General features: G+C 36.4%; 1 protein-coding gene across 1 annotated transcript; it reads left to right on the plus strand.

The window, feature by feature from the left end:
* The first annotated feature begins 72 nt into the window (after window positions 1-72).
* Window positions 73-16,478, plus strand: srp68 (signal recognition particle 68). The gene is made up of 16 exons (XM_056751126.1): window positions 73-226; window positions 564-630; window positions 4,132-4,245; window positions 4,454-4,649; window positions 5,713-5,795; window positions 6,600-6,709; window positions 6,844-6,926; window positions 7,048-7,188; window positions 9,677-9,775; window positions 10,386-10,453; window positions 10,809-10,962; window positions 12,840-12,934; window positions 13,018-13,147; window positions 14,290-14,365; window positions 14,482-14,537; window positions 15,008-16,478. Exons 1-16 carry the CDS (start codon window positions 139-141, stop codon window positions 15,233-15,235), a joined length of 1,788 nt encoding a protein of 595 aa, XP_056607104.1. The 5' UTR covers window positions 73-138; the 3' UTR covers window positions 15,236-16,478.
* The last annotated feature ends 2,609 nt before the right edge of the window (window positions 16,479-19,087 follow it).

Raw genomic sequence — 19,087 nt, forward strand, 5'->3', positions numbered from 1 at the left:
CATGCGATCGGCAGCTCGTTTGTACAACGCCACAATAGGTGGCGGTAATGCTCCCTTGGTTTTGCGAACACAGCAGCGGAAAAAGAGAGTTCTTCATCCGCTGGCCTGGGTAGTTGTCAGACGTGTGCTTACTGAAAAATGGCTTCAGAGCTACAAAATGAGGTGAAAACACCGGCGATGGACGAAAATAAAGAGAACAACGTTGACGGGAGTCTGGGCTTGGAAAGTATCCTTATTGTTGAAACGACAGAGTCCGATATTAGTGCATTGGTACAATATAACAGCAGTCTTTACAGCAGAACATCGGACGGGTTTGCTTTATATTGAGATCTAATGGGATACGTGTCACTTTATAATTAAGTGATTTAATTGTGATTTAACATTAAAGGTAATGTTTATGGAAACCAACATCATGTACTTTTCTAAGGCAAAAGCATATTCTATGCATTGTGAGGTCTTCTCTAATTTGAGTATGAATAGTTGTAGTGCAACGTTACACATTTAGTAGCCATTATGCTTTAGGCTGACGTATAGTATATAAAATTCCTTAGCTCTGGATTCAGTCTTGCAGATCATCAAGGATTCTCAGCAGCAACATGGACTCAGGCATGGGGATTATCAGCGCTACAGGTACTACAAATTGGCACTTCTAATGGAAATGAATAAAGTGTAAACCATATGTCACAATCTAATTTTAAAATAGCTGGAATTAATCACATGCTGATTTAAATATTCTTAACAGCTTGTTTCTGTTTTCTACTCATGGTATTTTTCGTATGCGTTGACACTAAATGGTGATTTCAGAGTTGTACATTTCCATAAAAAATGCTAAATTTCCATGATTTTGCTCTTTCAGTTGAAAGAGGGTTTATCAAACTATAAGGAAAATATACCGGTCCAACATACGTTTTTTCCATGTTACACAGGCCGAATGTACGCAGTTACAGGACATTCTCATCTCTTTTTGAAGTGTTTAGAATCAAGATATAATGCAACATTTACATTTTCTAAGCGCTAAAAGTCACTTTAACCTGCAAAGTTTAGATGTTTTGAAAGCATCGTGGATGGCCCTTGACTTTGGTGTTGTGCCAAATTTTGACCCCCCCGTCAGATTACGACTCCCCCAGCGCTCCCCTCCCTTCATTGATTTTGATAGGGGATTAGCTCATCCTAACCGCTCCCCCACATCTAATTCTAACACCTACTGTTAGTGGGTGATTGGGGAGTCATAATTTGTCAGGAGTCATTTTTTCAACTCCTGTACAAATTCAGTGCCTGTAGATTTTCTGTAGTTCAGTGGTAAGAGCATTGCGTTAACAACTGGGTTCGATCCCAGGGGATTTCACATACCTAAGTATAAATGTATAGGTTAATGCAATGTAAGTCGCTTTGGATAAAAGCGTCTGCCAAATGCATAAATGTAGATGTGTAGATTATTACTGATAAAAAGCAAAGTAAACCAAATATAATTGTTACTTGTTTAAACGTGTCTCTCAAATGTTTTTATTTTATAGTAGGCCTATATTTTGAAATTAGACCGTGAAAACAAGTCAACTGCTAGATGTCAATAGCCAATTATCATACAACAAAATTCAGCAAATCGTTTATTTGATAAATGATTATACAATAAAATAATAGTAATATAAATTAATATTCACATATATGAAATATAAATAGTTATATTATAGACGCTAGCCAGACAGATAAACAAAACAGACTTGATGTTAACTGCAGTCCTGGTGCGCGTGTCTGATGAAATGGTCTGTCACTAAACAAGTATTATCTAAAAGTAATAATTATGTAATATATTATGTCTTGGGGTCTAAAATAGTGGGAATGATCCTAATACTATAATCTACAGAGCAAGACCAGAGACTGGTTGCACCAGCTGGATGTCAAAAAGTTGAGAGTGAACCACGTGCAGTGTTGTGATAATTATTCATCCCTGTTGCACCATCTGAAATTATGACTAGAGGCAGCAAACACAGATACGTTGTGACTATGTACCTGGACCAGACCATTTTCATTACCATGTCACACCAAATAACATTCGAGCGACGTAACTTTGTGATTCCCATATTCGCCATGACGACGTAACATTGCTGGGACACGGCGATTACCTCCTGAAGATGTAAATGGAACTGACCAGATTCGTTGCAGCAACATACCAAATGATTTTACTGGGACATATATATTATTTGATACATAATTGTAATATTGTTTTAGATAGATATGTATTATACAAAATATGACGATTAATAAAACTTAACAGAGCACTGTACATCATCATCAGACATACGTGCTAACTGAAGATGTTTTAGAACAAGGAGATAAGAAACTTATTTTAAGTAATAATAATTAACAGTAACAATGGGTCTCATTCACTAATATTTGCGTAGATTATTTGTATTTATACCTACATTTGAACTCACAAAGACTTTCCGTCTAATTCACAACACGTGAGTATGCACATGAATTTATTCTAATCCTCGTCCTGATGTTAGTGAATTTGTAGTATTCTAAATGAGCTGCCAAGCACACGTGTTTAGTCATTTGCATAGAAAACACACCCAGACCATATCAATATTAGGGCTTTCAGCACAACCTTTCCTTTGCCACCTGTCACCACTTAAGTCAAAGATGCTCCAAGCATCCCCATGTGATGCTTTCTACAGACGCGTTCTCACCAAATCCTTGAGTAATTCCAAGTGTGCAGTCCACAAAATCAGTTCACTTACAATAAAACACCTTTCATACCAACACACAGTTTACAGATATCTCTCGTAAAGCGTGGTTATTCAGAGAAACCTGGCCACTATTGCTACAGTGTAACTCAGATTTTCTTACTCTTTCACTGTATATGATTAAATAATAAAAAAATTAAATGTATGTTTTAGCTTAATAATAAATATAATTATATATAGTAGCTATTTAACTATTATCCTAAGATGACATATACTTTTTCCCTTAACAATAAAGAATGATTATCTTCTCTTAGATTTAGAATAAATTGAAGTGCGAATGTTTTAATGAATCATGATTGTACGCGAAAAATTGTGTTTGCTTAGCGAATAAGACCCATTGACTGATAAAAGTTATGTTTTAATATAAACTTTGAAAAAAATATAATTTGAGTTAGTCAACAACAATTTCCACGATCCAAAGTGCATTAGAGTTAAAGGTTCGACAGGTCAAAGCTGACAACTTGTTACTTATAATTCATCATATTTTACATAATTTAGCATTTTCTTGCAATGGATTATAGATAAAAAAAACTTTGATGCAAACTTTTTTTCCCCATAATACTCACTGAAAAGCACTTTATCCTCAGGTAATTAAATCTTTCACTGCCATTGACGAGTTATTATGGCAATCAGTGTTTGTACTGTTGTACAGCAGGTGGCGCTATTACACACCTTTGGGAAAAAGCACAGTATCCCAGAACTTAGATGTTTTAGCTGTTTTTAATGATTGTTCTGAGTGTTATCTGGGCGGAATCTTTTACAAAAAACGTTAATTATCTCAGCTGTTAAATCAAAGTAATGCATTATGGAAGAATCCTACCCACATCTACGGAGTGATAAAAAACGATGAAGATAGAGGAATACGGTTTATTTTGTTTAAAAGTTGAAACTCTGTTCTTTCATTTGACATATTGTTTGTCCATATATTCTTTACAGAAAATTTCATGTGAGCCATTAAAGTCGTTTGAAAATGTAAAAAAATGCTGGCGTAGGCAATTTTTTTTAAAAAGGCTGGCAGGGAATGAGTTGAAAACACAGGTGTCAGGTATCCGCACTGTGAGGTTAATTTGAGGCAGAGATGCGTGACTGTGACCGTACCATTTGATGCATCGGGGTGGGGTAAGGGGTGCGCTGTTTCAGCCCTCAGTTAAAATGACCAACCCTTTAACCCAACTAACTGGGTTTGAAAAAAACACCCAAAACTGATAAAGTCACCCAATAAAATGACCCAGCTGTGAAGCAACCCAACGTTTTTTAGAGTGTAGCTTGCTAAAGGTTTATGGTAAAAGCATCTGTGTTTTCATATTGGTTAATATCACACTTGTGACAGAACCTGTTGTGAGCAAAGACTTCAACTTGAATCTTGTTCATTCTTCTTTTACCAAAGGGGCTACTGCTCTAGACGTCTGCGTCGATTAAGGAAGACCCTGGGCTTTAAAATGGGCAATCGGCACAAGTTTTCTGGGAAGAAAGTGACAGTGGAGATGCTCAAAGACAACAGGTAAGTCTTTCTGGTACAATTTAAATAAAAATGTTAATTTGTGAACAACTTGCACAACAAGGCAACATGGGTGGCAGATGTTAGTGAAATCTAGTGAAAATTGCCTTGAAGATCTTAAACATAAATGTTAGTGATTCACAATTACATTTTCAAATTGCTCAGATACTCACTTGTATCTTGCTCTCTCTTCTTTTCTTTTTTACCATAGATATCTGTTATTAGTATTAATAGAAGCAGAAAGAGCATGGAGTTATGCCATGCAGCTGAAACAGGAAGCTAACACTGAGCCCAGGAAGCGATTCCACCTTTTGGCCCGTTTGCGGAAAGCTGGGAAGCATGGAGAGCAGCTAGCAAAGCTGTGTGAAAGTCCTTGTGTGGATGCCAAGACCAAACTGGAAGCTCAGGTGCAACTGGTGTTTGTTAAGCATTTTCACTTTCAGGGCTTGATCGGCATTGAATTTTAGCGTGGGATTGCGCATAATTTAGATGATTCCCCCACGCTTAGCTTTAAAAATGTGAGCAATTCCATGTAAAGTGTAGAATATGATTTGCTTGTCCTTTTGCGGTGTGGCAATCAGTAAGCTTGAATAGACTAGACTTTTTCGACTTACTTTTGGTAGACACTTGTTTGTTCATTTCGTGTGAAAATAGTCAAAGCTTTCTAATTACTGTGAGATTTGCAGCATTTCGCATTGTTGCCAAATCCACTGCATTTGATTGACAGCTGTAGTGTTTATTGATGTACATTTGTTAAAGCGGAGGTACAACACGCAATTTCTGCAATCTCATATTAACCTTGAGTACCTATAGAGTAGTATTGCATACTTAGTATCTTTGAAGAATCATTAGCTTGATCACATTTATAAAAGATAGATACAGCTGTACGATTATTTCAGAAAACAGTCGAGCACCTGAAGGGGAACAGTGGGCGGAACTAAAGCACGAGCACACAATGCATCATTCGTGCCATTAACCTTATGCACGTACGTGCCGTGCCGATTGCCAACAAAACACAGTCATTTGACTTACCGCGTGCGGTTCATGTCTGTCCAACGAATGAAGCACATTGATGGGCATGCTATTTCTCTCAGTCTTGTTGGTTGATGTGTGTGAATCCTCCACTCTTTAATTATGGAAATATACAGAAAAAAGCCTTCAGTATGACACTCGGTTTGTACAATATAATTAACAGGAAAACACAATAACCGATTCACCAACGTGATAAACAGCCTATTCATTGATTTATGTTCAAAAGCCACATTTTACGAAAAATATTATAGAACAAAATAGAATAAAACTGAAGATTCTTACATAGGCGTAGACTTTCAATCTGATCTTTTACATGCAGAATGAACATTGTTTGCAACACTAAAACGCATTTATGCCAGGTGACAATTGGACTTGTGATAAATCTTAATGCTGGCTTGACTGATCTCCTCTCCATTGTTTGGTTGCTGTTGTCTGCAGGCCTACAATTCATATCTTACTGGAATGGTTCAGTTTGAAATGCAGGAGTGGACATCTGCCATGGAGGCCTTCAACAAGTGCAAGTGAGTATTCTGTTCTTTTTTCCACTGGCGATTTATCTTCTGGTCCACTGTGAAGAAACTGAACACTTTGTCATGGTTAAACATGGTTAACGTGTTTACATCAACTAGACTGTAACCTTTTTCGTGTTCCTGACTCCCATAAAAATCTCATTGACCTAAATTTATAGAATGTCCACCTGCGCCAAAAGCTTGAAATTCCAACTGTACTCTCTTTCTCTCACAACCACATGCAAAAGTGAATCTCCTGAACTATTGTTCCACATCTGTACAGAACAGGAGTGAGTCCCAAAATTGTGTGGTTTGACAGTGCAATATTTTGCCATCTCACACTTGTTAACACAAAGAATGGAGTCCAATGTCGGGGAACGGTGTCGTGATTTGCTTTTGTACTTAACAGTTTTTATCCCGGTCGCTCCACAATACACCTCCTTATGTCACACTGAGGCGAAAACTAGCCACCTGACTATACATGGCCATTGTCATGCTTCCTGTAATGTTTTTATTAATATGTTTTATAAAATCGTGTGTTTTTATGTCCTAAGCGGGTGCCATGAATACCTTTTAAGATGCAAGCTATTCAAAAATACTACAATCTTTCTTTCTTCAAACTTGCAGCTTTTCAAACTTTTAGACTAGGTGTTGTCAATCAAACACCAGCTTTTGTCTACAAATCTAGTTTCAGTAATTAGTTTTTTTCTTTTTGATGTTTTTGTAAAATGCATCAGTATTTTATGTTACCCTGCTTACTTAGTTTACTTGTATATTTGGCTATGCTGATTTTATCTTTTTGGCTATTTTTCTCAGGACCATATATGAGAAACTTGCAAGTGCTTTTACTGATGAGCAAGGAGCGCTTTATCATCAGAGAGTGGAGGAGATCTCACCTAACATCCGATATTGTGCATATAACATTGGTAAGAAATGGAATACATAGATTTTTCATTTGCACTACCCTTCATGCTACCAAGCCGAAACATACAAGCACACGTTTGTTTTTATTTAACCTTATTTTTTTTGTTTAAATCCTATTTCTGTGTTTGGTTTGTAGGTGATCAGAACGCTATAAATGACCTCATGCAGATGAGACTGAGTGCAGGAGGAGGAGGTGGCATGATGGCTGAAAAATTGGAGGTCAGGGGTCATGCCTTCACAGCTGTTTAAATGCTGGTCCTTGTATGCTTTTAACTGCAGCATTGATTTGTAAACTTGGTCTCTGTCTCTCTCTCTCTTTGTTCTCCTGTCTGTCTGTCAGGCGTTGATCACTCAGACAAGAGCTAAGCAGTCAGCTATGATGAGCGAGGTTGAGTGGAGGGGTCGTACAGTTCCTGTTAAAATCGACAAAGCCAGAATCTTCCTGTTGGGTTTGGCGGACAATGAAACTGCTATTGCACAGGTCTATAAACACACTCACCTCTGGGTTGACTGGACCCCTAACTGTCTAGCTCTGTTGAAATGCTTATACAAAACTTCTATGTCTAAATCTTTCATGGTGTGCATTTTTCCCTCACCGCAGCTTTTATTGCAAACATTATGAACAAACTACAATTTCTGATCTGTATAAATTTATTTGCTCTGATGAACACAGAGAAAGATATTTGGAGGAATGTTTATAACCAAACAGGACTTGACCCCCATTGACTACCATAGTAGGAAAAACTACTTTTTTTATCATTTTGTTGAACACAAACAAAGACATTTTGAAGAATGTAGGACGGCAAACAGTTCTGGGGCACTTTTGACTACAGTTGTATTTTTTCCTACTATTAAATCCAATTTATTTAGAGCAAAGCTTCTACTATTGTTGTCAAGGGGGGGAAATCTGTCTGGTAATAAGCATTCTTCCAAATATCGGTATATAGTATATATACTTAATGTATATAGATTGGAAAAATCCCGAAGGTTAGTAAATGATGACAGGATTTTTTACTTTTTGGTGAAGTATTTCTTAAAACAGCTGATTTTATAAGAGGTGGATATCCACTAGAGGGCGGAAGTGCATTGGCAGATTTTTATTAAAGATCATGAAGGCACATAAATTCTAAAAAAGAATGACCTACACTGATTTTAATAAAAACACAGTAGAAATGGTAGAAATAGTCATTTTTGATTTAATGCCGGCTTTAAATGTTCCTGTACACACACGGCCTAAAACTTGAACACACTTTGTTACTGCTTTTCTCTGTCTCTTTTAGAAATGTGGTTCACCCAGTTGTAATTATGCAAGGTGTTGTCTAGGTGTGACTGCAACGTCTATGTCTGTGTATATGTTTGCTGTTTCTTTTTTGTTAAACCTGTTATTCCTTTTATGTTCAGGTAGGTTTTTTTTCTTACAAGAGAATAATCAGTAAAACAAATTGGCAAATGCCAGTTTCAGGGATTATGGAGTGAAATCTTTAAGATTTGTTTTAGGGGTGGGCGATCTAGAAAAAAAATTCAAATCACGATTTTTTCCAGATAGATCACGGTTCACGATTTTATCGCGGTTCTTCTTCAAGTTGGTTTTAAGACTATTTTGCAAATTAAAGGGGCTTCAATACAGCCAAACTAAGTCCCCATCTAAAAATATACTCTTTACCATTTATATTTTGAAGAATATTTTAATCCAGTTAATATTTAATGCAAGTGCAAGACCATAAATCAGCTGTTAGCAAAAAACTTTACATTTTGAATTTAGTTTTTCATCTTGTTGCGGAACTCGGAGTAAAGCTGTGGAATGGGCGTGGAGGATAAATATTTTTGGCTGGGTATTTCGTAACGTGGATCTACGACTTTGAGCAGTTTTTTAAAGCCCTCATTTTCCACAGTCTTTATGGGAATCTTGTCTTTGGCCAGGTAAAATGCGACCGCGTCAGTGACATCTTTCCAGCGCTTGTTCATTCTGTCATACGGATACGGAGTTCCTTTCTCAAATGGTTCTTTCGGTAAAGTCGTTGTTTAAGCCTTTTAGTTTCCGTATGCTTGGTTGTACCTGATTTACTAGCGTGGGATCCCTTTATAATTTGACTGTCGGCATACTCTTTCAGTCCCTTATATTTTGAGGTGGTTAAAAAGGTTTGTTGTGTTGCCTTACGACGCTCGAATCTTATCATTGCCACATTTGCAAATAACTGTTGTTTGGGCCGTGTCAGTTGGGGAAAACCCAAACCATTTCAATATTACTGATGTAGAATTTTTTTTAGGGACCAAGTCCTTCGTGTTTCCCTCCATCTTCACTGACCGCGTCACTTAATCTTACTGAATTCACAAGCAACGTATACGAGCTTGTTAACATGGCGCAATCTATCGCAAGTATGTTGACGAATTCTATAGAACACTACTATATAGGACGATTTAACGATTTTCCCGAAAAAGTGGATTGTGCAGTCATTTTAATCGTTCGCGATCTAATATCGTCATATCGCACACCCCTAATTTGTTTCTCCTGTTTGGTATATATTTTTTTAATCTCTGGCTATTACTCATCTGCTCTTTAGTGTTTTGAAAATCTTGCATGTTTTTGCTACTTAGTGTGGCAAAAGTCAGGATAAAAGAATACATCAGATAGGGAGTCTCTGCCACGGTAAGGATGCCTCAGAAACCTGCTCTGTTGCATAGTTAACAAACAATCTTTTTTTCCTAAAAGCATTTTTTCTTTCTTTGGTTTCACACTGTTCTTTCATCCCCACCAAATTTTTGCCTTTCTTATGATAGTTCACTATATTATGTAGTGATCCATGTTTGCGTAAATATTCCTGGCAACCAAATGAATTAAAATTGTATGTCAACATAACTTGAGCTCCTATCGTGAGGTTTAGTGCGACAACACTGTTAATGTTATAAAAGGCTTGAAGGAATTTTTAGAGATGCTTATCTTAACAAACAATATGTCTTATTGTTTACAGGCAGTTAATGAGGAGACAAAAGAGCGTTTGTATGAGAGTCTGTTGGTGGAGTGTAGAGACACCATCCATGCTGTCCGAGAAGAACTCAGGACTGATGCGGTATTAACATATTTTACACCTTACCTACCTGTATGAGTTTTTGGATATAAAATAATTACTAGGAGTGTGCATATATACATTACTCTACAGTATTATTGTATGTAAGACGGCAGCATACCAAATTTAGATATTTAAAGAGTTCATTTTTGCATTCACTTTTTATTCATTTTTGAAAATCATGTTTTTAAATAAAGTCATGATTTATCAAATTTATAATAATGTGTTAATTATTAGTTATTGCTTATGCAAATTAACTCTTCTTTTATCATTCAGAAAAACTGTACAAACTTGTTGTCCTAAAAAGTCAGGGCTTGAAAGTCTTAAACGTGATATTGTGATATTATATTATCATGAAATTAACATCATGTTCCAACGCTCATGCTTTAGCTTGTTGTTAATAAGTTATAACAATGTTTGTATGTTTTTGCTCATTTATTCAAGTTGTGTTGCTAACATTTTCTGATATTGTCCAAAGTTGATGCTTAAATGACACACAAATCTAACATCATGTACCTTGTATTATTCATTTTGACATATTTTACTCCCTGTGAAACATCAAACTGATGAATCAAGCACTGTCTGTCTTAAAATGTCCGTTTTACCACAACAGAAGCAAAGGGAGAGGGCTACAGAGAACGCTGAATGTGGCAAGGTGTCCAATATCCAATACCTGCATAGGTAAGCAACGAGTTAAATTCACAAAACACTTGTTCTCTTAAATTGCTAAGCAAGATCTTGCAATGTCAGTGTCATATGTTTGATTCCCAGAAGTTGCATGTTTTGTAAAAAAATGATGTAAGGTTCTGTTTGAGGCTTGAGTAGTTCTTTTTTGTGTATACCAGTCGTGACTAATCCTGCTCCTGAAGATCGACTGTTTGACCAAGTTCAGCTCTAACCCTTATGAAATACACCTGACTGTTTTATTTTTATATGGATGAAAAAACAGTGTACAACATTGCATTTCTGTGGATCTGCTGTGTAGTATTTGACACTCAAGCCTGCTCATGTTGTTTTTATCCCTATCTTTACACAGTTACCTGACATATATAAAACTGTGGACTGTAGTAAAGAGAAATGAGAGCATGGCTCACATGCTGCAGGCAAAACTGAAGGAACCACAGACTGATGAGAACAAAAGAGGACCGCGACCACAAGACCTCATACGACTCTACGAGATCATCTTGCAGGTTCTGATTGCACACAGTCTTAACCTTTAACATTGACCTCAGTTTATTTAATGTGATCTCAGATAAAGTAAGATCACTGAATAAAGATAAGTGAAGGCTGTAGTTAAAACGCAGAATGGATTTTTGTTTATTAGGGCACTCTTTAAGTGGAATGAATTTGACTGACGACGCTCTGAAAAGTGAGAAATTTAGAGACTATAAATGAGTCGCCCCAATATCATTGGTCTTAAAAAATACCATGGTTCCGACCCCCATGTATACGACACATTTTACAAAAGTAAAACAAAAAGCTTATTACACAGCGCTTTAGAATACTTGATTCTGATTGTCCAGTCGTGGCATTACGAGGTATGTTGTACCCAGATATCAACCGCTCAACACGGTCTTACAGGTACTGCGAGTAATCATGACAGTTGCACTTAAATTAAATAAATATGTCTAGCTAATAACATATAAGAAGTTATATAAAAATGAGGAAACCAGATTGCATCTTTATCTTTCCTTAGCACCTTAGTCATCAAACTCATCGGGGTGAAAAAAGGTGACAATGATGCAAGATCCCCTATAAATTATATTTAGTCATAGTTTATACATAGTTATATATATAATTATTACAATTTGTATTTCTTTCTATTCAGTGCACATAATCAGAATAGTCCATAGTCTAGAATGGACAACCACATGAAGAGTTTATTTGCAAAACCAGATAACTATTTTTTTGTTTTGTTAATTTTATAAATCAAGTTTATTGTGTTTTTACTGTGTTACTTAGTTGGATTGTTTTGATTAAGTAATACCAACTCAAAAAATACACATGTTTAAATGATCTTACTTGGAATGCACAATAAAAAACATACTAAATGAAAATGAACGAAACAGAGTTCTGATTTTAAAAATTAACTCTTCATATTTACTTCAAGGTGCTCTGTTCACACATCAGCTTACAGTTACAGCTCTAGTCTACACATGAATGAACTGTCAAACTCATAACGTTATACAATTTGCACAGCATGCCTGTAACCATAGTGACAGAATTAAATTATTTTTACACAAAAGGTTGCATTGTTACAACAAAGTTAGGTGTGATACTATCAGGAATGTTGTGCTTAAAACCAAACGCAACACTCACATGCGTACATGTATGTTGTACAAGAAATCTGGAATTACGTCTATGAACGCTTGTAGACTATCACATTATATTGTAGTGCAGCTGTAGATGGATCGGCTGTGCAAAACATTACAAGGCAGTTTGACATCAGCTCCGCGCTTTTGACGTTACGGGGAGTGACTGGTGAAGTGACAGACAACTACTTAGTTGTCCAGTATGATCCCTTTTACACATCAGGGCTTCTCTGTAAATGCGGTGATAGCGGTTGTCACAGTGTGTTAACAAAACTTACCCAATTTTATGTTTCTTGGGTCTGCTCCATTCCTTTAAAGGCAAACAAACCAACGCGCCTTTACCTGTTGCTTAGTGACGGTTGTGTTGAAGTATGTCAGAAATGCGCAGTTGAGTTGCTGCATAATTTGACTACATCTAATATTGATTCATGAGTTGAGTATGTGCGCTCAATCTGCGCAGCATTCCAAATATAACCCGCAAACTGGCTAGTGATTTTACATCGTTACCACAACACCTGTACATGATTCTCATAATTTCATTCACCGCGAGCCCATCCAAAGACTCACAGACCCCCCTAATAATCATTACACTTATCACACATTGTAAATTTTTTAATGACAAAAGTGGTTTCCTAAAACCTCTCCTTTTAACATTCAAATGACAAAGCAGGAATTTCACATACCAGTAAACATAGAGAGTACCTAGAGTATGAAACAAATTTTAACAGTGTTTGTTCTATTTATTCTTTATACAGAGTCTTGCTGAGCTGTCATCCTTGCAGGGTCTAGAAGGAGATCAAACCTTTCAGAAAGAGGTGGCACTTAAGACTGTCGTGTACAAGGCTTACAGGTGAGTTTTCAATCTCTTTTTGTCAGCCTTTTCTTTTGATCAGTCTGTTTAAATCTTTTTGTCTGTTCTTTTATTCTTGTCAGGTGTTTCTATATAGCTCAATCTTATGTTCTTGTGAAGAAATGGAGTGAAGGTCTTGTCCTGTATGAAAGGGTTCTGAAATATGCCAGAGAGGTCCAACTGAAAGCCAAGAGCTTCAATGGCAGCCTTGAGGTAGCATACACCACTCATCAACACAACTTTCCTTACAAAAGAGTAATGTGACTACCAATGTATCAAAAAACAGCATTGTATTGCTATAATACATAACCAATAAAAGGAATGCCAACATGAGGATATTCAGGTAAGAACTTTCAACAAAACTGCTTTGAAACAGTGGTAATTAAAAAAAGTATTGCACAAATTTAAATATAGCCGCAAGCAGCGATTATCAGGCACCAAGCAGGTTCAGAAAAAAAGGGACACTTCCTGATTTAGAGCATTTTATGGAATACATAGTGTGAATACATTTTCTATTTAAAAAAAATTGTAGGTAAAAACAAAAAAATCCTGAAGTTGCTAAGATGTGCTAAGTTCTCAAGTTTGGGTATAAATATTTAAAAAAATATATTGGCCCCACAAACATTGTGTTGTCATGTATCTAATGAGTGAGTAAACTTTTTTTGTTTGTTTTTTAAATACTTAAATGCAGACTCCAATGAGCACTGCTGTATTAAAAAGCTTCAAACTGACCTAATGAACTGTCAGAGAAAAATGTTGACACTAAAACAGTAATGTTTACATATACGGATACATGAGAAAGACTTTGTTAATGTGTTTTGAACAGCTTCTATGCAGAGAAGTGTAGAGATACACAGTCCGGACTATTCATGCATTAATGAGATGATTGGCCCAAAGTAGGGCTGTCAATCGTTTTTACGTTTGCTGTATCGCTGCAATAAAACCAATCATCTATTATTAAAACGTGCAATTAAACATTGAATGTGCCAGTAGTTACTGCTTTATTGTAAATACAGAAATTTTGTCTCCACTACTACGACAAACTACTTGTTCTTAATGGTTTCTTTTGTCGCATTGTGCTGCTCACATGTGGTGTAGACAGAGTGTTAAAGTGTGAGACAGACATGCTTACTTGTGCACTGATATTTCAAATTGATGATGCAACAGGACATAAAATTGAGAGACCAATGGCGATTCACACCCCTAGCCAGAAGCAATCAGCACGTCCTGCGTTGCATGTCGTCTCTGGTCAGATGTGCTCAAAATGCTAGGAGTTTTACCAGAAAAAGGGCGTATGAGGGTGTTCTAGGTTGTATGTAAGAATATATTAGCTCTTATTCTGGCCTTTCTTTCAGGATCTTCCAGATGTCCAGGAGCTGATTACTGTGGTCAATGCTGAAAAGTTCTCTGTTCAGGCCGCAGCAATCTTAGGTGGGTCATCAGGGATACCATTTAGAATCTCTTACAAAGAGTTCAGTCATTCACAATGGACCAGTTACCCTACTCTTACCTGAAAATTACTAATTATAAATGTATTTGTGTTTCAGACAAAGAGGATGTTGCTGATGAGTTGCCCGCACAACAGCAGTTAAAAGACACCACGGTAAGAGAGGGAATAGTATGGAAATATTTGGTCTTTCTATTTCAGACTTAGAATCAGGATTTTTTTTACTTGGCAAATGTAGCAACCCCAAAAATTCCCGACTTCTAACTCTGAAATAGAAATTGTGTTGCCAGAAACATAATTTATCTTCACAACAACAGTTCATGATCATATTGTTTTCAACACACATGCATAACTGAAGTCATGTAAATCCACTATCTGCATTCATTATGTGGCTAGCTTATTAATAATAAAAGTATTGTGCCACGTTAGCCCTCGCTTATTGGCTGAAAGACAATGTTGTTGCTTTCATGTTCATTCATTCATTTCTGCTTTAGCTCTGGGCTAACCCCATGGTCCTAAAGTCGTCCTTTTGCCAAATAATATATTATAGAGTAGAATGAACATGCAAGGTAGCAGGTATATTGTTAAACCTTGTAAAATCTCTTTGAAATGTCTTTGATCCACAGCCTCTGTCTGAGCATTTGGAAACTTTCCGTCATGACCCCGTCCTCCTGAGCAAGCAGCCCAATCTAGTGCAGTTCCCTCCAGAATTTCATCCAGTCCCATTCAAGCCTCTCTTCTTCGACCTAGCACTTAACCATGTTGCTTTTCCATCTCTTGATGACAAGGTTGAGCAGAAGGGCAAAGGGGGCATCACTGGCTACTTCAAGGGCTTCTTTGGCTTTGGAAACTAACTCCAGTTTCTTTGGGCCTCTTTGGCTGCATCTGTAGTCCATGCAGCATTCTTAGTTTGAAGGGTAAATTCAACCAAATATGTAAACTTAGTCATTATTTATTCACACTTGTGTTGTTCAAACCCAATGTTATATATCTTTAATCTTAGTCTTTTTAATGGGACCAGCTCTTCTCAAGCTTCAGGACACACAAATGACATTACAATGAAGTCTTATGGCATACAGATGTGGGCATCCTCTTGAATGTCAAGGTCTTTAGCCATTTCTGTTGCATTCTCGTTTCTGTGCGGATACATTGTGGATATCGCTAATGTGTTTTGTTACAACAGTAAATTGAGACTGGAATCTTGCACAGAAAAGGAATAGGTCAAGATTTAAACAATGGGTTAATGTGCATTTTTTTTCACCAAATAAATCTGTATGCTTTCAGAACACTCAGTAGTTTTTATGTAGCTTGATAAAACTAATGTACGAATAAGAGTTTTTAAAATTCTTAGTTTTTGGTTGTGAAGATCAAAGAAATCCATATGGGTTCGAACGACACAAGGGCACATAATTAATGACAACATTTTAATTTTTGGGTGAAATAACCCCTACTTTATTGAATTATATTATGTTCCATATCATTTCTAAGAACTTTCTATTACAGATTTGAGAAAAATGAATGCAATGTGCAAATTTAAGTGGTTGAAATGAAATCTAAAGTTTATCCAGTATCTCTATTTCTACAACCGGGTGTAATATAAACCTTAAGTATCTATTATCTTGCTAAGGGCACAACAGTCCATACACCCTATCATTGCAGTGGAAATGTGATTTGTTTACTTTTATGTAATTGTTTAATCCCAAATTACAGGCTGAAAAGTAAATGCCTAGATCAACACATTATATAAAAGTGGTTGTTATTATATTGAACAGGTAAAATTGTCAGTACACATGATTTATTATATATCCCGCATTTGAATTTTATTTCTTTAAAGGTTTTAACTTAGGTGGTCAGATTTTCTTTTTCATGAATTGATGTAAGACCTGCCATTGTGATACCGCCATTGATGTAGCTATATTCAATTGAATGATCAAATGTTAAACGGACCACGAGAATCAGCCTTTTTTTCAGTTTGTGTTGATTTAGTTGTGTAGATTGAAGTAACACTTACTACCATTAACCCTGACCTCTACAAATAGGATGGTTTCTGTCAGCTTGCATGAACCCTACAAATAAATTGTTAGTTATATAAATTGATTTACCCCTTACAAAATTTGCCTTTTTTTGTGTGCATGCTCCTAATCCTAGCTACAGGAACTCCGCTCAGTGCTGTAATGGAGGTCTGCAAACAAACAGGCAGTAATTCTTAAAGACACGATATTTAAAAAATGATCTCTGAACATTTTTGATGCTTTAAATTTAGTGCGATCAAATTTAATATTTTTCTTATTTTGGCCAGTGGTCAGTTACTTTTGGGTTCAAAGTGATTAAATTGAATTAGAGTTAGAGTAGTGTAAAATAGCAAGTTAAAATTATTTAAACTCAACATGTACTTTAAAAACATGTATTGTATGAAATATTCTGTCTTATGTAATATGTTCAAACATATGTTATGTTGCTACAGGATTAAACAAACAGCAATATTCTGCAAGGCTTGTAAACATGAACTGTTAAAGCAGTCGTAACACTCTGGGTTTCTGCCAATCTCATAACATAGTCCAGTTGGATATAATGTATAAAAGATATGATTTTTTATATATATTGATATCAAAATTGTGTATTTATTGTATAGGCTCTGTGGCTTTAGGGGAATGCCCTCTTAATAGAAGTCTGATAATTCATATTTTCTAAATGAAAGAAAACCACTGCACAATACAAACAGCAAACGTAATGTAGCAATTAAAATGCTCTCATCATAAACAAAAATCAAACTTACTCACTAAATTAGCCTTTTCATGCCATTCATACCAGAACTACTTCTACCTTTAAATATTTTCCCAATTAGAACGTTGTTCATCACAATATGTGACCCTGCTTTTGAAAACCCAGCAAAAGTCTTTTTACTGTTTTCTACATAACATCATCCCACAGAATATTCTGTGAAAATATAACAATATCTTCAAAATTGACTGCATAATGGGATTTTAAAGATTGAAATAATGAATTAGATTATGAGTGTTTAGCCTGGGTTTACACATTGTCACAAATGTTTACATGCTGATCAATAATGCTAATGCTAAGTGTGTATAAAAACGTTATGGTTCATAAAATATCACAAATATTGTCGGAAGGTTGGAGACCTATAACAAACAGTTAACAGACTGACGGATACAAATACTTTATTATTGCTGCATTTTTTTATTTTTGTGTGACCATTTACCTGCTCTGCGTGTCTGCACAACTGTTGTTAAAATAAGCACGTGTCTACTGCTCTTCATGAGGCGCGTCTTTGCCGGGAGAAGCATCACGCACGAAGCGGAAAGGGTTTAAACGGGGCTGTTTGGCGCTAAATAAAGATATTAGAAGATAAAGAGGCAAAAGATTAATTACATAAATGTTCCTGAGAGCGCCTGTGATGTGATTCTCCATTGTGTTGATGCGCGGCTCAATTTAAACAACCAAAATAGTCAAATGTTTTAAATGGTTTATTAGCCTATGTCCCGGGGTCCGGATGGAATAAAGAAAAGGTCCTGATTTGAGGATGACTGACCAATAGAGTAGTATTGCATACTTCGAATCTTCCAAGAGTATTTAGTATGATCACATTTATAAAAGATAGGTACAGCTTTACGATTGTTCCCGAAAACATATGGCGAGTGTGGGGGAGAGGGGTAGGCTGAACCAAAGCACATGCGTACCCATTGTCAACAAAACACAGACATCAGTTTCACTCACCGCATGCGGTTCATGTCCGCTGTCATGAGGTACAGAGTCCCCCCTCGAATTCTGAAAAAAGTTAGCCCTTGCACTTACCGAATAATCACAAAAAATTGTACCAGTCGGGATTTCCAGGGGGAACTCGATACCTCACTACACCGGCATATTTTAGCGCTGGGACGGCTCTATATATCCGTTTCAAACGATCTCCAAATCCAGCGTCCACAGTTATATAACATTCATCACCCAAACGCAGCTTCTCAAACAAATGTTCTCTCTCCTGCTTACAAGTGAAAGAGACGTCTGCGCATGCTCCTTCTCCTGCTATCGTTGCTGCGTGTGGCCTTGCTGCGTGCTTTTGCGGGAGAATTGTCAATAAGAGACTAAGAAAAGTTGTTATGAAACAGTTTTATAAGTTCGAAAAAAAAAACAGAAACCTGTACGATCGCTGGGGGAGTGTATCGAGCAAATAAATACTAATACGCCTAACTCGTTTTTTGACAAGTTGTCCATTTAAGCATGAAAAGACGGCACGTTTAACATTGTAAAGAAGTCAGCATGAAACACCGTAGCAGGGCCGCTTTAATGTATAATTGTATGCAACACAATACTAATTTCAAGTTAAAACGATAGAGAGAAAAAATAAGTTGTTTGTTTATGCCCTTAATTTTTAACAGGGGTGTAGCCAGCGGACGGGCCTGACGGCCACGTCATAGGCCCACCCAGTTATTACAAAAATATTTTATTAAGTATTGTAATGTTATTGTATTCAACATAATAAAAAACATGACTGTGTCATCGTAAATCTTAAAATAATAAATTGCCGTCTAAATTTAGATTCTTAAAGAATTTGATTGACATATGTGTTAGCGGTTACCTTGTTTGAGAGTGCGTGCGATTGCTTTCCAGCTGCATGCTGTTAGCCTAACGTTACGTGTTAACAAGCGTTATTTTTGTCTTTAAGGAAATATTTATATTATAAAAAAAGA

The sequence above is a fragment of the Triplophysa dalaica genome, chromosome 6 (assembly GCF_015846415.1).
Source record: "Triplophysa dalaica isolate WHDGS20190420 chromosome 6, ASM1584641v1, whole genome shotgun sequence".
In the NCBI taxonomy this organism is placed as follows: Eukaryota; Metazoa; Chordata; class Actinopteri; order Cypriniformes; family Nemacheilidae; genus Triplophysa; species Triplophysa dalaica.

Coding starts and splice junctions, on each gene's coding strand:
- srp68 (XM_056751126.1), top strand. CDS start 139: ATGGCTTCAGAGCTACAAAATGAGGTGAAAACACCGGCGATGGACGAA. Junction 631..4,131: donor GGGGATTATCAGCGCTACAG/GTACTACAAATT, acceptor CTTTTACCAAAG/GGGCTACTGCTCTAGACGTC. Junction 9,776..10,385: donor AAGAACTCAGGACTGATGCG/GTATTAACATAT, acceptor TTACCACAACAG/AAGCAAAGGGAGAGGGCTAC.